At 49.3% G+C, this 25,502-nt stretch overlaps 2 protein-coding genes across 2 annotated transcripts in view; both read right to left on the reverse strand.

Moving 5' to 3' along the window:
* NLRC5 (NLR family CARD domain containing 5) overlaps positions 1-8,745 on the reverse strand; it is a 30,512-nt gene extending 21,767 nt beyond the window's left edge. Inside the window, exons 1-9 of the mRNA XM_058034469.1 lie at positions 8,740-8,745; positions 7,514-7,814; positions 6,120-6,182; positions 4,915-4,980; positions 2,746-4,495; positions 2,285-2,368; positions 1,853-1,936; positions 1,694-1,777; positions 334-423 (exon numbers count right to left, since the gene is read on the reverse strand). Of these exons, the coding sequence (XP_057890452.1) occupies positions 334-423; positions 1,694-1,777; positions 1,853-1,936; positions 2,285-2,368; positions 2,746-4,495; positions 4,915-4,980; positions 6,120-6,182; positions 7,514-7,814; positions 8,740-8,745 (2,528 nt within the window). The remainder of the gene's footprint in view (positions 1-333; positions 424-1,693; positions 1,778-1,852; positions 1,937-2,284; positions 2,369-2,745; positions 4,496-4,914; positions 4,981-6,119; positions 6,183-7,513; positions 7,815-8,739) is intronic.
* A 5,973-nt stretch (positions 8,746-14,718) lies between these two features.
* CETP (cholesteryl ester transfer protein) lies at positions 14,719-23,794 on the reverse strand. The gene is made up of 16 exons (XM_058034204.1): positions 23,650-23,794; positions 22,560-22,674; positions 21,658-21,792; positions 20,846-20,916; positions 19,980-20,067; positions 19,817-19,886; positions 19,482-19,542; positions 18,795-18,886; positions 17,998-18,177; positions 17,574-17,624; positions 17,070-17,237; positions 15,676-15,743; positions 15,537-15,579; positions 15,380-15,449; positions 14,976-15,061; positions 14,719-14,881 (listed from the first exon to the last, which is right to left on the reverse strand). The coding sequence occupies exons 1-16, from the start codon at positions 23,792-23,794 to the stop codon at positions 14,807-14,809; spliced, it is 1,518 nt and encodes a 505-aa protein (XP_057890187.1). The 3' UTR covers positions 14,719-14,806.
* Positions 23,795-25,502: the final 1,708 nt, after the last annotated feature.

A 25,502-nucleotide genomic window follows, 5' to 3' on the forward strand; every position in this document is an offset into this window, starting at 1 on the left:
ACTCATAGCAAATGCATGCTAGTTAGTAAAGAATTTCCTTTCTGATATATTGCAGAGCTTAGAAGCAAATTTAAATTCTGTTATACAAGAAGAAATATCACACTCTGCAAATGGTTTTATAGACCAAGGATAAAAAGACCTATTAAAAATACAAAGAGGAAGTACATGGTATGAGGAATTCACATTTTGTTTGCAATAGAAAAGAAAAAAGGAGTCAAACTGATTTTTGTTCACCTCAATTAGCCAACAATTAAGCTGAAAAAGTGTCCATTTAAAGTCAGCATCTAAAGAGACAACCTGCTTGCTTTTGTAAGAGCTCTCATATATTGATACCTGGCACAGAGTTCAGTGACATTTTGACACACGATGCCTTCCTTTGCCAGACTGAGAACAGCATTCAAGGAAAGATGGTTGTGGCTCAGGCTGTGAACATGAGGAGAAATAGAAACTCAGCTGCTGGGCCCCACAGGATGTTCTTTTGTTACACAAATGCCCTGTGCTCTGTCCCCAGACATCCTGAAACACACGATCCTTTAATAAGGGTATTCCTCAAAAACTTCTGAAATTTCCATCTAGGACTCAACAAAAGCATTATCAGATTTTTATCAGTTCTTTCTCTGCAAGCTGTAGCTCCCATGAATTTAGACTCAGGTATAACTCTTCCATGTGCAGCAGAATGATCACTAACCAGTTTTGGGTTAGTTAGTGGAGGTAGTTCACACCTTCATGACTGCACCACTGATCCACAGTGCAGCTCAACTCCCACTACAACAAATCCAATTTAATTATGGCTTGTTAAAGCAGGGAGGCCTGAACACAATCCTGCAGCCTCTGAGGGTTCATTCTTTAATTGCACATTTGTTCTGTTTCATTACTTGTTGGACCTCATTAGATGTGAAACACTTCTCAGCCAGCTCTGGATGGCCACAGGAGCTTTAGAAGGAGCAGCACAGGAGAAGAGGGCTGTGGAAAGGCTGGGAAGACTCTGATGGAGCCATCCTCCCTAAATCAGAGTGAGATACCTCAACCTGAACCTCACCAAGGGGAGCAGAAGAGGGAAAGTCAAGCTGGGCACTGAGCTGAGCACATGCACTGTAATTCCTGCAGAGGTGTCAGTGGTGCCAGGATGTCACAGACATCTTTTATGAAAAATCTTTTCTTTACGATCTTTCCTCTTGAGAAGCTGAGAGGCTTCAAGAACAAAATGTAAACAATGATTATCTGCTGCTGTGGAATGCAACAGGTGCATCTGTGATTAGTCTCATACAGTTGTTTTTGATTAATGGCCAATCACAGCACAGCTGGCTCGGACTCTCTGTCTGAGCCACAAGCCTTTGTTATCATTCCTTCTTTTTCTATTCTTAGCTAGCCTTCTGATGAAATCCTTTCTTCTATTCTTTTAGTATAGTTTTAATATAATGTATATAATAAAATAATAAATCAGCCTTCTGAAACATGGAGTCAGATCTTCATCTCTTCCCTCATCCTCAGACCCCTGTGAACATGGTCACACCAGGACTCCCTTGGGATGATTTTAAAAGAATTAGAAAAGAACTGTGAGCCTGAGCCTGCCTCAAACTGAGCCCAGCACAGCCCTGCTGGCACTGAAATGTCTGTGCCTCAGCTTGGTGCCCCACATCTCTGTACAATGCCTGGCTTCACAATAGCCAAGGTTTAATCCATTTTTACTCACTCTACTTTCTTCAGCTTTTCCATTTTGGAAAACAGGTCCATCACCCTCTTCCCTTCTGGATCCCGGATCCGGTTGCCCTGCAAGCTGCACAGGATTCACCCTCATTAGTAGCCCAAGGAAGGACTGGTGGAGTTATGGTCATTGCCACAACACACTCACTTTATTTCCTCGAGCTGGAGGCACTGGGATGCAGCCTGGACCAGGTTAGTCATCCCCTCAGCTGTGATGCACCCACCTGTCAGCCTGGAAAGGGAAATAATCACTCAAACCAAGCAAAGGGAGGACTGGAATCCCCTGCAGCACATGACAAGCCTGTCTCAGACCCCTGCCTGCCCCATGTGTCCCCCATACAGACACAGAGGGGGCAGCCTGGCTCTGCCACCAGCACCAGCTTCATACTCCTTTCCCAGCAGAGCAACACAACTCTGCTCTTGGTGCCAGCATAAAGCCAGAGCCACACGTGTCTGTGCTGCTCTGTGTGGCACTGTCACCCTCACCCTGCACAGAACAGATCAGCCTGGGGTGAGCCAAATACTGAGCAGAGAATAGACAGGAAGGGAGAAGGCACTGGTGCTACAAGAAAAGACTTACTCCAGTTTCTTCAGGCTCCCCATTCCTTGTAAGCCCTTTGAAAGAGCAGCAGCAAAGTCATCACCACATCTCCTGCTACGAAAGCTAAAACGTGAAGAAAAGGGGATAAAGACAAACACACCAAAAGCTGATATTCTCATTTGCTTGCAGGATTCACCCTTCCTTCGTATTGAAAAGAAATGTTTATCATTTTCCCTCTTATCTAGTGCATTAACTACCCTGCTGTTCACCTTAATCAAAATGGAAAAACAAATAAAAATATAGCCAGAATGGTTTTATCACCTTATTATACTTCAATCACTCATAAATTCATTATTTCATACATTTCTGCAGTACTGAAGTGATGCTGTTCTGATCAAATTTTCTCACATCATCTCTCTCTCTGTCCTAGAACAAACTTGAGGTTTCACCTCCCAATCCCTTCTCCCCACCCAGCAGCTCACAGCACTCACTGTGTTTACCTCAAGTGTTCCACATTTTTACAGCCAGCCAGAACCTCCAAACATTCAGTGTCCACCAGACATCCTGCAAAATCCAAACAAATCAAATCCTGGCCCGAGTTTATCACAGAAACCAAAGCCGACATGTCCAGCGTTGTCAGTCTGAAGTTTTTAAACTCATACTTGAAATTCAGCAGGCTCCCAATGTGCTGGGCTACCTTGAGGTTTTGTGTTTCAAAGGTGCAGTGGCAGAGCTCAAGGACCTTAGGCCCTGACAGATGAGTGGCTGCCAGTTTCTTGAGAGATTCCAGGATCACATCCTGCTTTTCCTGCACCCAAGCTTCATCTTGCTCTGCCAGCAGCATGAGGAATGTCCTGCACTCTCTTGACGACAAACCCGAGAGAAATATGTGAAAACTCTCCATAAACTCAGTCTTTGTCTCATTCTTTAAAGTCCACTTTGACTTCAAGAAGAACTTCTTCTTCAGGTAGTTCTTGTCCACCCTCCTGCTCACCATGAGACACAGTGCTGCAAAAAACTCCTGCAGGCTCAAGTGCACAAAGGCATAGCCAGCCTCTGGGCAGGTGCCACTCGTCTTCACCTCAAAGACAGTCAGCAACCCATGCAAGGAAGCAAATTCCTTCACGTCCTCAGGAATGTCGTGGACATAAAATACAAGTTTCTTCTCTTCCAGGCCTCTCAGTGCAAGGTCAAGCAGACCCAAAATGGCCTTTTTGTTACAGTTCACCTGAGTCTCCTCATCACCTGCACAGTCTCCTTGCTGCTTGTTCAGGAAGATGAGAAACATTTTGATATAAAACTGTGTCATGGTCTGAGGAAGCTCCACGCTCATCTGGTGTTTGAGGAACAGATACTCCAAGCAGATGCACACAATGTTACACAGGGCAGGGATGAGGCACATGCTGAGGAGTTTGGTGCTGCTCTTCACGTGAGCAATAGCTCGTTCTCGGAATGAATGCTGACAGAAATAGTGGCTGACATATTCCTCAACCTTCTTATGGTCAAATCCCCCAATTTCTGCCAACACACTTACTGTGCATAACAAGAAGTCAGGCAGCCTCTTGGGGCGGCTGGTGACCAGCACTGTGCATCCAGGCAGGAGGCTCCCATGGCAGAGCTCTGCAAAGAGCTGGGATATGGACAGAGGGGAGGTCAGAGCTGGGCCTCTATGAGAGGAGGACGACACGTCCATGTTGGCTGCAAACTCATCCAGCCCATCAAAGATTATCAGAGTCTGGTGGGCGTTCTCCAGCAGGCCCTGGAACACGGCGTCAGGGCTGTCCTCTGGCTGAAGGAACATGTCAAACAAAAGCTCCTTCAGGGTCAATTTCCTCTTTAACAAATTCAGCTGCCGAAACTCGAACAGGAAAGTGAAGAGAAACTGAGGTAGGACACCTTCTGCCCATTTCTGGCAAATCCTGTGCATTAGCCTGGTCTTGCCTATCCCTGGTTTCCCAAACAAAAAGATCACCTTGGTCGTGTGCGACGGGGCCTCACTGCAGAGCAGGTCTGACACTTTCACAGCTGTATCTGCACATTCCTCTGCCTCAGCAGCACCTGCCAGGCCCTCTTGGGCTTTCTCTGATCTCTCTTTAAAGCGAGGAGCTTTGCTCTGATGAATGACAACGTTGACAAAGGTTTGGTTGAAAGGCAGTGGCTGTGTTTGCTCCTGTGCTTCTGCTGCTCTCCTGCTTCCGTACCTCTGGCGGATGGAACTGATGAGGAGATGCCTGTAGTTCACACATGCATCTAAGAGAGAAGGCAACAGAGGGGGTGTGAGGGTGAAAAAGTTAGTTGTGAGTCACCACAGATCCAAAATACTACCACTTATAGACGGAGAAACAATGGCCCTGATCAGAGGTTGCTGGGTAGAAATGACAAATTTTGAACTTCTGAAAATAACTTCTTCCTAATTTTTCACAGGGGCCAAAGAAGAACATTCAGGAAAAAGATGAGACAGCTTTATATGAAAACTAAATCTTACTATCTCTAAGATGAAAATTAACTATCTGTGTATTATGCATATTATTCCCTATTCACCAGCTCCCTCTTCACCCATGCTGGCCTCCTAAAGCTGGAAATTGATTTCCTGGGTGTTTCTGCAGGGATGTTAAATAGATCCTTTCCTCAGAGAGAAGCCCAGCACAGCTTCTGGAAAATCCACATACCCAGCCTTCTCCGTTTGGCATCTTTGTCACTCCCAGAGATGCTGCAAGGGCGAGGGCAAGCAGAGCCTGGAAATGGAAAGGTCAGAACCAGGTCAAAAGAGCATTTTGAATGGCAGCATGTTAAACTGGGCAAGACTCTCCAGCAAAGCATCTGGGGAGCTGGAGAGGACAAACTGGACAGACAAAGCTATTTGTAAACTCAGGCTGAGATTACAGAATTGCTTCTTCTGAGGTGGGCCACAAGCACCTCACTGGTGAGATTTTGCTGGGTGGGTGAGGCTCTGTTCCTTGATTTGAGCAGAGGAACTGCTTTGATATCCTGGGGAGCATGGCTGGGAATATCTGTGCCTGGGGAATGCAGGGCCCACAGATTCCCAGGGCTGTTTATAGTAGTTCATTTCCTGGTTTTTTATGACGGACTCTCAGATGGAAAGAATGGACAGAGCTGAGAGAGGCACATGTCTTTTTTGACTGGTCTTAGTAACTTTCAGCACTATTTTCAAATTTTCATTCCACCAGCAACTGGTGAGATGCACTCAGTAGGACACAAAGCAGCTGGCAGCAGTTTGAATGCAGAACATTGGTCACTTTTTTCTGTTCTTTTTCAACATCTTAGACCTGCACATGACACACAGGACATTCATGTGACATCTGCAGTGCTGTGACTCAGAAGTCTCTGAGCATAAAGTAGAGGCAAAAGTGTCTCTCCATGACCTGCACCAGCTGGGAAAGTCTCAAATCCAAATGCACCCTGAAGAAAACCCTACTATCTGTTCCCCTAAACTCCTATTTTGACAACTCTGGAGTGCTTTTTGCTTGATCAACACCTGGATAGTTTTTCTGCTCTTCCTTTAAAAGCCAAACCAACTTCTGCCACCTCCCAATGAACTGACCACAGTATAAATGCAAAAAGCATGGATTTTGTACAGTGGGTGGGAAATTCCTGCGGAGAAACTAAAATAAGTGAGTTCCTTAGCAGGGGGCCAGCAAGGCTTTTCTGAAATTCAGGGAAATAAAACAAAAACAGGGGAGGTTCACATGCAAAGCACCAAGAACAGAACAATGAAATTGCAGTGGCTTCTCCACACCTTGCCAGTGCTGAGGGTCAACACCTGGGACATTTGGACATTTGGAGCCCTGCCCAGGCCACGAGCAGAGAATAAAACCTCCAAGAGCTCAGTGCCCAGGGTCTGTGCCAGCCTTACCTTTTGGCACAGATGACTGGGCTCTCGTGTCTATGCCCGGTTCTTCTGTCTGGCTGAAGTTACCTACAGGAGTCAAATGGGAAATTAATTGTGGTTCATGTGAGCATTCTGCTCTTGCAATTCGGAGTGCAGCTGGCCAGAGACAAAGGACAAGCATCTTGCAACGCAGACAGTGGCACAAACCAAGGCTCACTATAAGGTATGCAAACACCCAGGTTCAAGAGTCACCATCTGATCTTTTCCTTCCAGGTTACTCTGCAGCACAGTTAGTTTCACTTTCAAGGCAGAAGAAAAACAATTTCACTCACTGACACAAACAAACTCGGAGTATGGGCAGCCCTGGCTGATCTAAAACCACACTGTTGCCCAAAAGGGAAGCCCTACTTTCCCTGCAAAGAAGGGTTTTCTGTGAACAAACCACTGGCTGAGCTGGCAGCCCAGTCAAGGGCCTTTTCTGACTCACTGCACAAAGCTGCCACAAAACCCTCTCAGCATGGCCAGAAGCAGTTCACCTTCAGAGGGATTAGTGATGCTCAGCTACATCATACTACAAAAGTTAAACCAGTATAAGCCAGCTCCTTAAGAGACATCCTTTTATGATATGTCACAGTATCAAAAGGCTGAAAACTGCTCCAGCTTCAGTCCTGAGAGAAATCCCCACCAATGCACATTCCCTGATGGTTGTCTGGTCTTTGCCTGTTTCATCTCAGCCAAAGTTGCTGCTGCTGCACTTGTTTACAAGGGTTGCATCCACGCAGCTGATGCAACCAATGAGAGTTACAACAGAATGTGAAAGCACCGTTGAGAAAGACCCATCCTGTGAGACTTCCTGCAGAAGAAATTAATTAATCACCATAAAAGGCAGCCCAATAAAGGAAAGGCACAGCTTATCTGGCCCCCCAGGCCCTCACAGGGTAGAGGGTGTGCACACTCTGTGTAGTTTGCAAGATGACACACACCAACGGGTCGTGGTCCCCAGGGATCACTCATTTTCTCTAAAGCCACTGCCTCTGCTAACGAGGAATATGGAGAAGTGGTTTTGTGTGGTAATTCTATGATTCTGTGTTCCTTGCCTTTCTGGATCAGGAACATTTTAAAAATTAACAATTAAAAATCCGCAGAACAAAGAGGTTGGAGTATTTCTCCTTCAAATAAATCCATCCAAAAATTGCATCTCAGCTTTACTGGAGGTGGGGGGCGTACAATTTTTATTGTTTTAACCTGTTCATGTCAGGGGACTTTTACCTCAAATTACATTTCTAAGGCAGAAGTTGTACTTCCAAGAAAAACAAGGCCATGCAATGAGGGCACTGGTGGTCTGGGTGGTCTGGCACTGCCTAGACTGGGTGATGGTGATGGCTTTGGTCAGGGGAAACTGGCCTGACCTCTCTTACCTTCTCCTGCAGAGCTCATGAGCAGCACCTCCAGGTCCAGGGGCAGGTCATACTCCATGCAGACAGACAGTGCAAAGTGCTTCCAGGCAGCAGGGCCAGCCCCCTGCAGCAGGTCCAGGAGCAGGGACGTTCTCTCCCTGGGGCTGGCGGTGGTGCCCAGGCTGCTCAGGGCTGCCTGGGGCACGAGGCGCCGGGCAGTGCAGAGCAGCCACTCGGGGCACTGGGTGAGCAGCTCCTCCAGCTGGGGACGGGCTCTTGCCACAGCTGCCGCCACATCCAGGTCATCGGGCTGGAATGGGGGCTGCAGGCAGCAGACAAAGGGCAGCAGTGGGCACAGGAGCAAGAGATGTTCACCCACACAGCCCTGCGTGGCTTGATCTGCTTTTGGACCCCTTGGTCTAACCTAGAATTTCTCACCTTTACTCCTGAGTTTAGAGATCTGAGCCCACTGATGGCAGTCCTTGTCTGCCATCACAGTGACACTGAAGGACAGGGGCAATCTCTCTGGCACCAGCCAGGGAGAAGCTGTTGGCATCTACATTGCTGCATTGGCCATCTGCCAAACATCCCAGACATCTCTCACATGTACCAGGACCTCTGGGGAGGTCAGGGATGTTTTTGTTATTGCCCAAGAGTGCTTACACAGAGGCAAGGTTTTCTGCTTCTCATAACACCCTACCAACAAATGGTTGGGGATGCACAAGGAGCTGGGAGGGAACGCAGCCAGGACAGCTGACTTCACCTGGCCATGCTCAGAACATAAAGCTGGGGTAAGAAGGAGGAAGGCAGGGAGTTAGAATGATGATGTTCATCTCCCCCAGATCACCATTACATGTGATAGAGCCCTGCTTTCCTGGAGATGGCAGAACTCCTGCTGGCCCATGAGAAGCTGTGAATGAATTCCTTGTTTTGCTTTCCTTGTGTGTGCAGATTTGGCTTTCCTTGTCCAGCTGTATCTAGCTCAAAAGTTTGTGCAGGACACCCCTGTACAGAGGGCTCAGGCAACTGTTCTTGCTGCTCATTTTGTGGGGATGAACAGCCCATTCCTGCTTTGGTGACAACTGTTCTTGCTGCTCATTTTGTGGGGATGAACAGCCCATTCCTGCTTTGGTGACAACTGTTCTTGCTGCTCATTTTGTGGGGATAAACAGCCCATTTCTGCTTTGGTGACAACGCCACCTCCATTCCCTCTTCATTCCCACAAAGCCACACACACAATCTCCTACCTGCATGGTTGTGTAATCAGTCTCCTTCCAGTTGTCAAGTGCAAAGGTGGCTTCTCCTCCATATTCTGACAGGGCATTGGTCTGCTGTAGGCAGTCTCAGAGCACAGACACACCCCAACACGTGGGACATGCCTCACTTGGTACAGATGCCTGGGGATAACGACAACAGAGCTTGATGTAGACATGCCAGGCCATGGCAGTTACGTGGGTCACAAATTAGGAGCTCTGCCTTTGATCCAAGGCTCAGCTCTGATGCTTTTTGTCCCTTCTCACTCAAACCAGCAGCAACCATAAAGTTTCGACATTTGAGGATTCACTCCTGGTCTCCTGAAAATGCAGGACTGAGCCCTGTGCCCTAGGATGCAAGGGAACACAGCTTCAGAGGAACACTTTGTGGGAATCACAGCTCTCCTGGTGTCACTGCCTGATTTGAGCTGGGCTGTGCCACTGTGCTGCTGTCAGCCCCTCTGTGGAAGCTGATGCAGAAGCAGCAGCCTCTTGCTCAAGTCAGGCAGTCAGTCACACCAGAAAAACTGTGGAAAGCTGATCCTCTGAGACTGCACAGCTCCCACAAAGGAGTTTCAAGTGTAGGGGGCTGAAAAAGTTCCCAGAGCCAGCTCTGCACCTCTCAGCAGAAAGGGTGGAGGGAAATTTCAGCCTGCTCTGCACCTGGCAGCAGTTGGTGTCCACAGGGAAAGGGAAGAGGAAAGCAATCACCATTTGATACCAGACAACAACAGACTCAATAAAGCCATAAAAAATGCATACATAAATTAATAAAATCAGCACTTAATGCCAGTGAAGACTGAAAGCCATTCAGACAAAGAGTAGACTCATACACACCAACGAAAGACTCATATTCAAGATGAAAGCAACACTCAAAAGTTGAATGAAAGCTCAGCCACACTGCATAGCTCCTGTACTACTGCTCTGCTCAAGAATGGTTGGCAGTTACCTTCAATAAAATACCCCTGATCCCAAAATGAAGCACAAAAGCCTCCCAAGAAAAGCCAGGAAACTTTCGAGCCTCGATCATGACCCTTCAAACGCAAAACCGTCTTTACCAAACTTTGCAGAACTAAACCTCCTCAACTTGGCATTAGCGCTGCTCCCAGCCACAAAAAAATTAAACTGAAATGTGAAACTCCCTGTTGCAAATCTACCAACTTCTTGCCCGCTCTGAGGGCACAGAGCACTTACCAGGAGCCCAGGAACAGAGTACCAGCACCAAAACCAGCGTGGGGGTCACCAAACAACAAAGCTGGAGGACAAAACTCGCTGCCTTGATTTCCCCACGTGCTAACCCACCACTGTCCCCAGGCACAAAGTCCTTCCTGCCTTTAACGAACAAAATACCGAGCAAAATGAAAGTAAAACCAGTTGGGAATTCCCCAGCTGAAATGTATCTGTTGTAAAAACAGATAGATTAGCAAAAATATCCAGTCAGAACAGAGGAAGGGTAACATCCAAGCCTAAAATCTATAGCTAGGTGATAATTTAGGTAAAGCATTTGAGGAGTAGTCCAAAGAAATGGTACCAGGACAAGCAACAATAGTTGTTGGAGTTAAGAGTTAGTGGAGTTAGTTTTGGTCAAGGCTCTTCCAATGTGAATATTTCTATTCACATGTATAAATCCAATTATTTTGGTACATGAGAAAATATTTAATTACCTCTTCCATTACATGTAAGAGGAAAAAACAAGTTGCTTTTCCCTTGGAATAAGAACAAGGCTTAAGTGATAATGTAGCAGATGTGAATGATTAGATAAAAGACCCCATGTCTAGATAGAGCTGTGTGTGAAAGATCTCCAGATCTAATCGGATGGGCTGCCACAATGAAATGTTATTGATATTTCTCTGAAGGCCAAGGAAGCTGCATTGGAAAACCAGATGGAGCCTGCAGCCAAGTCCCAGAGAAGGCAAGATGACACACTGTGCTGTGCTGTAATTCACGTATCAGAGAAAAGAAATACCCAGATCCAGCAACACCCGTGTCTGCGGACAGACACACGGACTCCAGCTGCCCTGCCCTGAGTGGGGGGAACTCTGCAGAACCAGGGCTGGATGGAGGTGACCACGGGGACACCTGCCAGGCCCTGCCCCACTTTGCCACCACAGGGCCCACCTTGTTCCTGGGAGCACAAACCACCAGCTCGGCTGAAGTTCGGACTCCAAACCTCGGAGGTGTTTTCCAGCATTCACATCCCACTCTCTATCCTGGCTTTTCCCATGGAACACGAACATCTCGGGGCTGGGGAGCAGAGCCAGATCTCCAGCCCCAAACCCTCCAAACCCTCGTGGGTTCTCTATCCTGGCTTTTCCCACAAGACACAAACATCTCAGGGCTGAGGAGCAGAGCCAGACCTCCACCCCAAACTCTTGCAGGTTCTCTATCCCGGCTTTTCCCTCCAGCCCCAACTCCCCATGTGTTCTCTATCCTGGCTTTTCCCATAAGACATGAACATCTCAGGGCTGGAGGAGCGCAGAGCCAGACCTCCACCCCCAAACCCTCGTGGGTTCTCTATCCCAGCTTCTCCCACAAGACATGAACATCTCAGGGCTGGAGAGCAGAGCCAGACCTCCACCCGCAAACCATCAAGGGTTCTCTATCCCTGCTTTTCCCTCCAGCCCCAAACCTTTGTGGGGTCTCTATCCCAGCTTTTCCCATAAAATATGAACATCTCAGGGCTGGGAATCAGAGCCAGACCTCCAGCCCCAAACCCTCGTGGGTTCTCTATCCCGGCTTTTCCCTCCAGCCCCAAACCTTCGTGGGGTCTCTATCCCAGCTTTTCCCATAAGACACGAACATCTCAGGGCTGGGGAGCACAGAGCCAGACGTCCAGCCCCAAACCCTCCAAACCCTCGTGGGTTCTCTATCCCGGCTTTCCCCTCCAGTTCCAAACCCTGGTGTGGTCTCTATCCCGGCTTTTCCCTCCAGCCCCAAACCTTCGTGGGTTCTCTATCCCGGCTTTTCCCACAAGACACGAACACCTTGGGGCTGGGCAGCAGAGCCAGACCTCCAGCCCCAAACCCTCGTGGGTTCTCTGTTCCAACTTTTCACACAAGACACGAACAGCTCAGGGCTGGGGGAGCACAGAGCCAGACCTCCAGCCCCAAACCCTCGTGGGGTTCCCTGCACGACGCCTCGCCCTGTCCCTCCCCGGTGTGCCCAGCGCGATGTCCCCGCTCCCCGGAGCGCTCACCTGGCCCCGCTGCGTCCCCGTGGGCAGCCCGGGACAGCGGCGGACCCGGGACAGCGGCGGACCCGGGACAGCCCGGGACAGCGGCGGACCCGGGACAGCGCCGAGCCCCGAACAGCGGCAGCGCTCGAAAGCGAAAGCGTTGGCCCTGCCGGGAAAGCACGTGGGGCTGCGGAGCCGCGCTGGGGAGGGAGGCGGCCCCCGGATGGCGCTGAGGCAGCTCGGGATCCCCCGGCAGGCAGCGGAGGCTTCGCTGCTCCCTCCTGCAATAACTTAGTTTGGATCTCTAAAAGAAAAGCTCTCTCGCATCAGCGAGTTCAGTGACTGAGCGCTGCTGTGCTCAGCACCAGCCGGGTACCCACCCAGGGGTACAGCGCTGGGGATGAGGATCTCACCGCTACCCTGCGCAGGCGGACCCTGCTTTCGATTGAGAGGAATAGCGGATTTGTCTTCACAAACAAGCTGTGGGGCTGCTGGTAGATAAAACTGGCACTGGGAGATAAAAGAAACGATGGGAAGGATTCCGCAGATTGACGAATGGAAAAAGATATTTGCTTTTACAAATAAACTTCAGGTTTGCTGATAAATGAAATTAGACATTGAAAGATGAAAGAAACAATGGGGGAGAAAAACCCCTAAATTTCTTAAGAATTAAAAATGAAAAGGGAGGGTTATACATTAGAGGGAAAACTTTGGTATCGGGCGTATTTGGAGGTCTGTACCTCTCAAAGACCTCAGCCAAGGGGGAAAGAGAGAAGGGAAATGTGGCCAGGAAATTGGGGTAAAAAGGAAGGCTGTGTCCTCCAAAAATTCGAGAGATCCCAGGGGAATGCCCCATGGCCTCTCCCTTTATTCTAATAAAGTCAAAAAGACCCCACTCTCTCCTTTTTGGACCGAAACCTATGGTGTTTGTGGATCAATTTTCCCAACATGATGAAGGCTTTTTCCCTAATAACCCACCTAAATGTCACCTGCTGTAACTTGAGGGAGCTTGCTCTTGTTCTGTCACTTGCCACCTGGGGGAAAAGACAGAGCCCCAGCTTGCTCCACCCTCCTTTCAGGGATTTGTAGAGTGCCAAGGTCCTCCCTGAGCTTTTTCTCCAGGCTGAATCCTCCCAATTCCATCAGCTGCTCCTCATCAAACTTCTGCTTCAGGTCCTTCCCCAGCTCCCCTGTCCTCCTCTGTCCCCAGGGAAGGGCAGCCCAGCCCAGTCCCCACTGAGCAGCCCCAGTGGGACCGGGCACCTGCATGGCAGAAAAAGGGTGCTTTTCTCCTCCCATTTCCTTTTTATTAATGAGCATTAATGAAATGACATCCCTCTCCTGTGGCATGTCATTTAAGGGCTGTGGCTTGATGGAAGCCAGCTCCCCATGGTCCTCATTGAGAGGACCTCATTGTCCCACAGCAGACATTGCTGTGTAAGGAGTGAAGACGTCACCTGAGCACTGGTGGCTTTAGAGCAGGAGGGAACATGGATAAGCCCTTGGCTGGCGCTGAAACAGCTGACAGTGATGGGAACAGGGTGAGAAGGGAGGCAGAAAACTGCCCACCACCCCAGGGCTTCTTCCAGGGCACAGTCACAGCACAGCATCACTGCCTTTGTGCCCCTCAGCTCCTGCTGTGTCAGGGACACAGCTGGGTCACACTCCTGAATAAGGGACACAGCTGGGTCACACTCCTGAATAAGGGACACAGCTGGGACACACTCCTGTCTCAGCTCACACCTTCCTTGGCCACCATGGAGCCCCTGAGGCCCCTCCAGCCTCCTCCCCACCAGCCTGGGCACCTCAAGGGATGCCAGCCCAGCAGGCACCAGGAAAAGGAAGGGCCTCTGGTGCTGTGGGTGACAGAGAAGCAGCTCAGAGGGACCTGGTTTATATCCATGGTAATGCAAAGGGAGCAACCACCATGCCCAAGGAGCTCAGGAAATGGGGCCCAGCCTCTTCCTGGGACAAAGTTTAAAGTTTTATACTGCTCTGTGGTGGAAGAGAACATCATCTCTACCTTTGGTAATGTGATCACCTTTACAGGTGTTGGATTGATCACACAAGATCTCCTCCAAGTGAAAAGACTTTAAAAAAAAAGCTCATGAACTGGTACAGGAAAATAACTGAGCCACTTGAGATAAATTATTGCACTGTAGTAGGAAGGAAAAGGAACTTGATGTTCAACCAGACACTTAAACTTCCTCTTATAATCTCTTTTGTTTTCTTATAATTTTCAGTGCTTTTTTCATCTTTGCTGTCACTGTCTTAACAACATGGCCATTATCAGATTGGAGCTCTCCACTGAACCATCAGGGTCTGTAAGAAATTACCCTGGGCACGAGATCTCTGTTCTTGTACTGCACTGCAAATTCACATCCCATTGACTCTTTTCAGCCATGTCCAGGTCTTTTAGCATTACTGGTTCTAAGCTTGATGGGAGTTTGTTAATATCAGTTGACTTGCTGGATTCTGCCAAAATCAGGAGGCTCTTGGTGGAAGTAAAACCCAGGATGAGAATGAAAGGTGCTGTATTTCCAAAATGTAACAACAGAGATGCCAAAAGATGGCAAAACCCATTTCTGCTGCCTCCTGAGACTGCTGACCCAAAGCCTGTGCTCTTCAAGAGCCCAGCCCTGACTCCCAAGAACACAAACCCTTTAAAGATCCTGTAAAAATGTGTGGATTGAGGTGCAGACTTCAAAATCTTTGCAGAAGAAAGGCTCCATGGAAGCACAGTTGCAAAGAGCCTAGAGCATTTCTCAGGAAAAGGAAATAAAATTCAACCAAAACTGATTTAAAGCAGCTCATCTTTTAATTGGTGCAGACACAATTTTTCTGGTTGTACACAAGTTCCTGTGCTCCTCGGTGAAGGGATGAGCTCTACAAACTTTTCTCAAGAAAATTAAGAAGCAAATGACTCGGGAAGCCAAAGTCAAGCTGCACAATTACATATCCCTAAAAAGTGGGGAGAGAACAGAAAATATTATTTTAGTTCTTGCCACAATCCCAAAAGGGCTTTGAGAGCTGGGTAGGTCTGAGCTCTGCTTACCTCTCGGGTAATGATCTCAGGGTTTATGATGTCAAAGAGATCAAGCCTTTTGCTGTTCAGCAGGGAGGTCAGAGCTGATCCAATACCTGTGGAAGCAAACCCATCCACTTACAGGGATGTCCATCCTGGATTGCTGCTGCTAATTGTGCCCCAATGTCCCACGGCCTTCAGCCTGACAGAAAACTCACTTTTCCTTTCTCCCAGCCACTTACATGGGGTGCCTCATTCCCCCAGTGCATCCAGCAGAATTTTCAAACAGCTTTCAACAGAAATTCAAACCACAAACATGGTTCCATCCCTTCCCAGTTATATTATTAATGTGGTTTTTTCAGGGCTCAGGTTTAGGAGATCTGATGTTAGACAATTTGTGGAGCAGGCTGGCACTTCCCCAAAGGAAAACTCACTTGAAGTTACTTCTGGAATGCCAGCAGCCAAGATCATATTCTGCAGGAAGCTTTGTATGGATGGGTCCTCCTGAAAACCAGAAAATTCATACAAAAATGCTTTAAAAGACATTGTTTAGCCTCAAATGGCTTAGAGAATGCTTTTTTTAGGACTTACCCCACTTGGATCAGCTGTGCATTTAAACACTTTAATCACTACACTGAAGGGAAGGGGAAAAAAGGGGAAGAAAAGTCACTTTGTGCTGCTTTTAAACATGGGCCAAAAGAGGCAACTCCCAAGAGAGCACAGGACCAACCTGGAGTCCACAGGCTGCAAAATGAGTTTCTTGTCTGCATAGGTAGCCTGGATGGTGGCTGTGATTTCCTGCAGAGAGAAGAACAACAGGTTCAGGCATAGCTTTATAGCAAGGAGCTGCATTTGGACATTTTGGGTTGTTTTCTAGGGTTTAACATCCTTTTGGCCTTGCCTCCAGGTGTTGCTAGAGAAGGGCAGCACTTTCCTTCTCCCCTTGCATGCATTAAACTCCCCCCTCATGCCCTCAGCCTCGGGAGCTGCAGGCTGGCTCATCCACTGCACTTTGGCAATTTTGGAATCCTGCACGAGGATGGAAATGGCTTTGTAGGGTGTTCTTTCCCAGTGAAATCCATCTCAACATCTCACTGGATGTAGAGAGAACAGCCTCAGGGCTGTTCTGTACAGGTAATCAGTGCAATGCAAACCAAATTAAAAAAAAGAAAGCAGTCTCTGAATTCTGGCCACTTGGGCTCATTGTCTTGCTGTTGTCTGCATGTAAACACTCATTTAAGAGGAACATTTTGTGATGCAGTTGCAGACCACAACCAGGGTTTTGGCAGTCCAGGAGCAGATCTCATCCTGGGAGTCACAATTTTGGGGATCACTTCTAGTCCAGTGTTTCTGCAATCTTTGAAATGCATTCAAGATTCCATTTGGGGCATAAGAAACAGCCATACATATTTCCTCTAACACCTTGCTAACATGGGATACTTGCTGAGGGAATTATTCTCAGCTGTGGTTAAACCTTTAAAATTGAGTGTGCCCAACCCACGGGCAGGGATTTGGGCTGGTTTTGTGTCTGTCTCAGCCCACAGCTACAAGACTGGACAAACACACTGCTTTCCTGTGATGTTAACCTGACAGGGAAGCTGTTGGCATTTCTTTCTTCTGCTTCTTTAGATTCACTGTAAAGCAGTTTGGGGTGAAACACAGTGTAGTCAGGACCCTTCACACAGGCTCACATAGAGAAAAAGTTCTGTTTTGAGCTCCACATTCTTCAGAGCTTCTTGTCCATTTCTGACACAGCTGTACTCTTAGTGTGGAGCTAGAATTTGGGTACAAGGAGAATTCAAAATAATTACATTCCATGGTGTCTTCACTTTCTCCTAAAACATCTCAGTGGCATTACCCCGTGTCAGAGAAATGTTAATGGGGCTCCTCAGAGCTTTCTGCTGCTTTGGGCACCTTGCACACTGACAGTGGGTCACTGTCACCATTTCCAGCCTCAAAGGCCACAGGAACACATGGGAGTGTCAAAATAAACTGATTTACCTTCTCCGCCTGCCCTGGGTTACCCACCCACCCTTGCCAAAGGGCTCCCTGCACACCAGGGATGGTGCTGGCCTGGACAGAGCCTGTCCCAACTCTTCAGAGCCAGGAGGTGCCAGAACTGACCTTCTCCATGTACAGGGCCACCAGGGGCTCCTCTCCTGCCAGCAGGATTCTGATCTCCACTGCTACCAGGGACCTCACAATGGTCCCTTCGGGCTGGAAGGAAATCTGGGGCTGGCTGAGGCTCCACACCTTGGCCACAGAGTCATTGTAGGAGGTGCCTTGGAAAATCTGAATGAGGAGCAGAAGTTGAGTCAGGCTTTTTCCACACCAATTTCATGCCAGCTTGTCACACAGCTGCATTCCTTTTGCTGTCCCCAGGTCCTCCTTCTGTTCACCCAAGCCCAGTTACTCTGCCAGGTTTCAGGGAAACTGGAAACCAGCATGGAAGATGGAGAAATCCCCTTTGCAAAGCACAACTGCTTCTCCACCAGCCCCTCTTTTCCTCCTCTGGCCCACCCAAGACTCAGATTGCCAAGGGAAGGACCCAAGTTGTTACAATGCAACAGAATTAATCTCTAATTCCCTCATTTGGCATGCAATGCTCTGAATAGGACAAAAAGTTACCATCTGCACTGCCTTCCTCTGCACTTCTGAGTCTTCCATCTCAAACAGCTCCTTCAGAAACGAACCAGAAAGAGATTGTGAAGAAGCAAAAGGTTATGGTTGCTCCTGGGGGCTGTGCCCAGGGCAGGACAGGGCTGAGCTCCCCCAGCTCCCTCCCTGTTCCCATCCCAGTGATCCCCCAGAAAATCACATCCCTCTACAATTCAGCAGACAAGTTTCCTATCAGCTGCTGTTATCCCTCCAAGGAATAACTCTGCCCTCTTGATAAGAGGGCACCAATTCCAGGACCACATGAAGCGACTGACTGGAGATTTCCACCTTCTACAGAAACCAGCTCTCACCAGAACACAGCATTTAGTGAATTGTTCACTTTCTCCCCAAAATGTGATGTATGGGGCAAGGAGGGCACCCCTGTGGGACTGACCTGGAGTTTCTCCCCTCTGAGGCTCAGCACCAGCTGCCCCTCCAGGAAGGCTGCAGCAGCCAGGGAGCTGAGGCTGTGCTCGGACAGCCAGAAGTAAAGCATCCTGGACTCAGTCAGCAGGGATGGGGAGAAAACAGAGTCACTGAGCCTGCTGGAGCTGTTCCTGTACAGCACAATGCCCTGGGAAGGAAAACAGTGGGGTTGGCCACAGCCAGCAGCAGGGGGACAGGAGAAAAGCCACCACCTGCGTGACAGTGTTCACAGGGGTCCCAGGAAGAGGGGAGAGATGAGGATCTGACTCCATGTTTCAGAAGGCCGATTTATTATTTTATGACATATATTACATTAAAACTATACTAAAAGAATAGAAGAAAGGATTTCATCAGAAGGCTAGCTAAGAACAGAATAGGAAAGAATGATAACAAAAGCTTCTGTCTCAGACAGAGAGTCCAAGCCAGCTGACTGTGGTTGGCCATTAATTAGAAACAACTCTATGAGACCAATCACAGATGCACCTGTTGCATTCCACAGCAGCAGATAACCACTGTTTACATTTTGTTCCTGAGGCCTCTCAGCTTCTCAGGAGGAAAAATCCTAAGGAAAGGATTTTCATAAAAGATGTCTGTGACAGTCCTGCATTGCCATGGCAGGGCAAGGCCTGGCTGGATGCAGCAGGGAGCATCAGCCCAGCTGCAGCACAGCCCCACAAAACCAGCCCCTCCAAGCCCTGCAGAGCACAGCATGGCCAGAAAACCTTTGGTGTCTGAGCAGCCTGGGGTATTTTAGGGTTCCTTTACCTTGTGGTAGGACTCTATGTATGTTGCTTTTATGACAGGATCTGATGCAAGGGAGATATCGACAGCGATGTCCCCGTCCCGGACAAAATTGGCTGCAGGAAAAACACAAAAACCTCACAGAAACAGGACCTTAAACAGGGCTTGGGACAGTCAAAAGAGGGCTTGTGACAGTCACTTTTAGGGCTGGGTGCAGGGGGTGACAGGGGTGTTATGAGGAACACAGGGTGGGACAAGGGTTCCCACTCCTTTGGATGCTAGCACTGATCCTGCTACAGCTCCCTGACTCTCTTTCTTCCCTGGGAAATTTGGATAATTATGCTCGGTTTTACATTGCACTCCTTTCCCCTGATATTTGGGAGTGGGAAATCTCCAGATGGTGTACAGCCTCATGCCTAATCCTGCAGTACCTGCTCCTGTTCTAGCTAACGTTGGTCCTGCAGCATCCTGCACAGCTGATCAGTACATACTGAAGAGAAATTCTTTATCAATTGAAATGTCTTTGAATCTATGCAATCATCCTAAAAGGTCAACCTGATGCAGAAAAATCCAAACATAACTTTATTAAGGTTTATTTTGCTGCTGTCTGAGGGCTTGGGATCCCATACACATTTTTGATGGATGCGGCTACCACTCAAACATTAAAAGCTGCACATAAAAAAAGAAAGCAGAAAAACCAAGAATATTTACCTGCTAAATCAAGTATGTAATTTGTCAGTGTCTGAGCAACAGTATTTATTTCCTTGCACACCTACAGGAGGAAAAAAGGGGGGAAAATTAGGATTTTGCATGATAGAGCAGAGCTGAGCCTCATTGAGGTCTAGGGGCTGTTGGTCAGAATCCCTTGACAGCCTCAGGGTCAGCAACAGCTCTCACTTTGCCCAAGCTGCTTTTTTATTGTGGATTCCATTTATTTGTCTTATTTTTCTTGAGCACTAACATGTCACTGCTGCTGTCTTGTGGGCAAGAAATTGTGTGGCGTGCACAGAGGGCTTCCCTCAGTCCTCAGGCTGATCTTATCTTACCTCCCTCTTGAGGACAAGCTTCAGAGTGAAGGAGATGAAATCTGTGAAGAGCTGCTTCAGCCAGCCAGGTCTGTGCAAGACAGGGAGCACAGTGAGGTCTGCACGTTTGGGTGGGTGGCATTTGGGGACAATGAATCTCAGTGTTGAAAGGGGTCAGACTCACTGCTTGTCTCCTTGGAGGTGGAGTGTGAGTTTGTGGAAAGTCAAGTAGCAGTCTGAAGCGTCAGGAGCCACTTGGTCCTTTTGGCACACTGCATGGGACAAAAGGAAAAAGGAAAAAAACCAAAAATTAGCTGATTTGTTACTGAGAGGAGAAGGCAGAGTACACTTTGCAGAGACTGCAGTGTGACAGTGTTCACGGGGGTCTTAGGATGAGGGAAGAGACAAGGATCTGACTCCATGTTACAGAAGGCTTGATTTATTATTTTATTATATATATTACATTAAAACTATACTAAAAATATAGAAGAAAAGGTTCTCAGAAGGCCAGCTAAGAATAGAAAAGAATGAATAACAAAGGCAGCTGTCCCAGACTCTCTGTCCGAGCCAGCTGGGCTATTTGCCATTAATTATAAACATCCACATGAGACCAATCCCAGATGCACCTGTTGCATTCCACAGCAGCAGATAACCATTGTTTACATTTTGTCCCTGAGGCCTCTCAGCTTCTCAGGAAGAAAAAAATCCCAAAGAAAGGATTTTCATAAAAAGATGTCTGTGACACTGCAGGAGCTGGAGCAGGGCACCACTGCAGAGGGCTCCCCACATCCCAGGGATGCTTCCAAAAGATTCCAGACCCTGCCAGGTTGGGGCAGGTGGGGCTGCCCTGCACCTGGATGGTTTCTGCTCACAGCTCCAGCTGAGCTGCTCTGCCAGGCACCTTCTTCATCTGTACACCTGCCAGCTGCCCTGGCTCCTGCCAGCAGGGATCAGCTGTCCCCTGACATGACAGTGCATGCAACCCACAAACCAGAGTGGGGAGGGAATTTATTCCTATTGCAAAATGTTTGGGTGTTGCAGCATACTTACTCAGATTGATATTTAGCTGGAGGTCAATGGAAGACTCAATTTCAAAATCAACTGAATGGAAAAGCTGCAAGCTGTAATGGCAGAAGAGGGGACATTGAGGAACCACCTGGGCCAGGAGCAGCTTCTCCCTGAGAGATGTGGATTTTATAACACCTCTCACAGCTGTCCTGGCACTGCAATGGGCCAACCCCCAGCACACCCCAGCCCATCCCAGACACTCTGGCTTTAAATCATTGCAAGCTCCTGCCTTAGTGGCACTTTGGAGCATTAACCCCCCCTTTTTTTTACCCACTCAGAGTTTACAGAGCAACAAAGCAGAGAGACTCAGTCAGCTCCTGTGCTTTGGCCGCCTGGTCTTGTCATGCAAGGAGAGGACAGAAAGGCAGAAAGCAAGAAGGGGCTGAGAAGCATTGCTGGAGTATAAAATCCTGTCTCAGGCAGTCATCAGTGGCCAGAGAGACTGAGGAGAGCAGCCCCACTTGGGCTTTGCCACAGTGCCAGGGGCAGCAGCAGGGCTGGGAGGGGAGATGGGCAGCAGGGTTGGGAGTGGAGCAGAGCAGCAGAGCTGGGACTGGAGCAGAGCAGCAGGGTTGGGAGGGGAGCAGAGCAGCAGGGCTGGAAATGGAGCTCAGCAGCAGAGCTGGGAGTGGAAATCAGCAGCAGGGCTGGGAGTAGAGCACAGCAGCAGGGCTGGGAGAGGAACTGAGCAGCTCCAGCCCCATGCGCCAGTGCCAGGGGCAGCAGCAGAGCTGGAAATGAAGCTCAGCAGCAGATCTGAGAATGGAGCTCAGCAGCTCCAGCCCCATACTCACAACCAGGCGCCGGCGTAGCCGTAGGTCAGAGTCCCTTTGAACAAGGCTGTCACGTTCCTGATGGAGATGTGGATGGCATTGTCCTCCCTGAGCTCCACCTGGCTCCTCTCGATGGACAAGTCATTGACCTGGATGCTGGAAACAGCAGAGACAGAGCTTGTCCCAGCCCAGAGCTGTGTGCTGGGATTGTTTTGGGTTTGTTCCTGAGGGATGGGGTCTCTGAGGGACTCCAGGGCCAGACTCTGGAGCTTTTGCAAATCCCAGGGCCAGGGACAAGGACAGTGACTGTGATGCTTGTGCTCAGCCTTGGTGCACTGTGCAATGTTTGGATGCAAGGTTTTGGGATGATTTAAACAGGAAACAGGGAACAATGCAACCCTGTTTTGTTGCAGTGCTCTGTGCAGCCGTGGTCATGGCAGGAAGTCTGTTCTGTGAGTGCAGAATTTGTTCTGTGAGTACACCCCTGGGTTTGTGCTCCCCAAATAAAAGTGAATAACACAGCAACATTCAGCCTGGTTTGTCACAAACACAGCCGAGTGACATCCTGCTGACAGGGCTGGCTCTGGCACCCTGATGGCTCCCCTCTGCCTCTCCATGTGCCTTGGGCACCATCTGCTATCGGTGGCCACAGGGACATTACTCCCCATCCCCATTGTCAGAAATGAGCTCTACACGCTGCCTTCCCACTCAGCTGGAAAAATAAATAACTCTAAAATAACACATTAGCAGCCTAAACCTTAACATGCAAATTGTCTGTGAGGCTTAGATCCAAACCAGTGTGTGCCCCAGTGCAGAGCTTTGCTTTCCCCAGGAGCTGCTGGATCAGAGCTCCCTCCAAGGGCAGTTCCTGGTCCCCTGTGTGCCCCATCCCTCCCCTGGCACAGACACAGGGACATACTCACCCACTGAGCCCATAGGCCACCCTGCCCAGCAGCCTCATGGACCTTTCCCCGGTGATGTTTGGGAACTGGGCGTTCCTGAAGGCTGCCTGGATCACCTGGGCTGTTTCCCTGTTCACTGGAAGAAATGGCAGAGAAGAAGAAATGGCAGAGATGTCCAACTGCAATCTGTCCTGGCTACAAAGCCAGAGCTGCTCTCTGGATTAAAGCACTGCAGAAGGCTTTTATCCAAGGCATTTCTGTTGGATTCAGGAGGCACTACAAGTAATTTCATATTAAATGTAAAAAATTAAAATCCCTAACTGTGACAGCTGATGGCAGCAAGGGACAGCAGCGTGTGTGGCTGGACAGCCACCAGTGGGAGCTGTCCCAGGGAGTCGTGGCCAGCTTTCACACACATCAGGAGCAGATTTTGGAAAGGCAAGGCTGTGCTCATCCTTACCCCACACAAGCTGCTGACTTTACCCCAGAGCTTTGCGCTTTGTTTCTGCTTACTTGTATTGCAGTCAGCTCTGGGGTCTACAAAGAAAAAATTCTGAAAAAGTTTCTGTGCCCATTTCCCTAATGTTACACAGCCCATTCCAGCCACAGCCTCAAGCACATCCTTGTACAGGATTTTCCCTTCCTGTACAAAAAAAAACCAGAAATACCCTCTGTTAGTTCAGCCCAGCATGAATACACCTTTCTCTGCATCTACCTCTGTCAGATGGGCCAGGACAAGATGTTCCCACCCTCACAGAAGAATTAACTTCTTCCCCCACAAAGCTCCCAAATCCTTGCAGATAACCCCACAGCAGGTGAGAACCTGTTTCACCCACCCCAAGAGATGAGATTGCAATGAGGAGAGAAATCAAGCACACATTTGTTCAAGCTCTTTCATCATGCCAAGCCCAAAGGAACAGCACTAAATCCTGTGGCTGAGGAGAGGAGATGTGAACGATTTTCAAGCTCCTTTGCCTGCTCATGCTTTTACCTGTGCTGCAGGCAGGTGCTCACACAAGAGGCAGGGAAGCAAGAACCCCCTCCCTGGGCTGATGTGTCCCAGAATTCTGGCGGAGCTGGGGCAAAGGCAGCCCCAGGGAGCAGCACTTACACAGCAATGCCGCGGGCTTGGTCATCCTGCAGACGATCCCGGTGCTTCTGTAGGGAAAGGGCCCAAACTCGCAGGCTGCTGCTGCCTGGACAAGACCCAGCAGGATGCTGAGGGTGCCCAGCACCATCCTGCCAGCCCAGCACATCCTCAGCCAGAGCAGAGAGAGCACCAAGTGATTCTGGACGGAGGCAGAGCTGCTTTCATACCCCCAGAAGAGCCCACTCGCAGCAGGACATGACCTGCTTCCTCCACTTATCAAAACCCATCACACATTTCCTAATCTTCCTATAGTTTCCTTCACACCAGCAGTGCTGCACGCTGCCTTCCTCCCTCAGCAGGAGTTTGGGCTGCAGGGCTTGGTGCTGCTGCCAAGACTGCTTTAGCTCAGGACGTGGACACACCAGGGTGGGTGGGAAAGGTGGAGGGGGATGGAGAGTGGAGGAGGATAAATCAAGGGAGCAGCCTCACATGCTGCCTCAAGCCACTTCAGCATTTTTAATTCATGCAGAAATATCCTTTATTTTGTATTCCTGCAGTAATTCTCCAGCAAAGCCCTGTTTGAAAGGTGCCTACATCATTCACTGATTTTACGCACACTGGGGGGAAACTGAGGCACACTCCTGGGGCAGGGGTGTTTCCTGCTCCCACTGGGTGAACCCACATCTCCTGGAAAGCTCCATGGCTTGGAATGTTTTTTGCCTCTTATCTGGGTTTGTGAACAGTTTGATTTGCACCATCCCACTGAGGCAGAGCTTTCCCTGCACCCAGACTCTGAGCTGCTCTTTGGGGAACATCAGAGACCCAAGTTCACATCCAGTCCTTGTGCCACTGTCCTCCTGCACCTCTGCTGTGCTGCTGGGGCCCTCCCAACCCCAAAACAACCCCAATCACAGAACAGAGCGGGGTGATTTCACAAAGGAGGCTCTCAACAGCTCCCCTGAACCTTTTTGCCAGAACAGGCTGAGGGAGAAGCGCAGGTGAGAACCTGGCAGCGTTGCAGGAGCAGCGCCCTGAGCGAGGCGAGGTGCCAGGCTCCTCCTCATCCTCCCTGGGCAGGCTGAGCACGTTTCCTGTGGGGTCCCCGCTGTCCAGCAGCCCCCACCCTGCCGGGCTGTTTTCTTCCTGAGTTGAGAAAGTGAACGGCCTCGGGTACCCCTCGGGAGGCACTGCCGGTCACTGACCCCAGGGAAGCCGAGCATCTGCGGCTTCCTCCGGGCTCCTGCAGCAGAGCAGTGTGGTGGCCATGCACAGACTGCCTGCTGCCAGCCCAAAGTGCTTCACAAATGAGCAGATAATTGTTGGAAACACACCGTACAAAGGCAGCAGGTGCTGGAGCAGCACATGGCACCATCTCAGCTGCCACAGCATCCCCCTGCCTGGCCAGGAGAGCTCTGCCCAGGGCAGCTGCACAGAGCCTGGCCATGCTACAAAAGGAGTGGAATTCAAGAGATTTAACCATCTAACAGCTCTATTTTCTGTCCTCTCAGTTTAAGAGGTGTGGGCACAGTGGCCAGTGCCTGGCATAAAGGGAATCCTGCAGGCCCCAGGAGGCCACAAGCACTCCTTAGCCCAGGGCAGCAATCCACGTCAGCGTGGAGAAAAGGGAAAACTTTGACACAGGGATATTTGCCACCAGAGTAGATAAAGGCACAAAACCCAAGACCCCCAGCCCCACTGTGCTGTTCCTGGTAGATGCAGTGCATCCCCAGCCCCCCTGCCCCAGCACACTGCAGCGTCTCTGTCAGCAGAGCGCAGAGAAAAGGTGAACAGGGAACTGCTGGGCATTGACCTCCAGTGGGAACAGGAAGGCTGGAGCCTTTCTGCCTACAATAGCAAAAGCATGTGGAACACAG

The sequence above is a fragment of the Melospiza georgiana genome, chromosome 14 (assembly GCF_028018845.1).
Source record: "Melospiza georgiana isolate bMelGeo1 chromosome 14, bMelGeo1.pri, whole genome shotgun sequence".
NCBI lineage: Eukaryota > Metazoa > Chordata > Aves > Passeriformes > Passerellidae > Melospiza > Melospiza georgiana.

Bases quoted from the DNA above. Each gene is read 5' to 3' on its own strand.
- CETP (XM_058034204.1), bottom strand. From the start codon at position 23,794: ATGTGCTGGGCTGGCAGGATGGTGCTGGGCACCCTCAGCATCCTGCTG. The intron at 18,887-19,481 runs GTAAATATTCTT...TTTTTCCTGCAG, and splicing joins TTACATACTTGATTTAGCAG to CCAATTTTGTCCGGGACGGG. The intron at 15,744-17,069 runs GTCAGTTCTGGC...TTCTCTCTGCAG, and splicing joins TGGCCCTGTACATGGAGAAG to GAAATCACAGCCACCATCCA.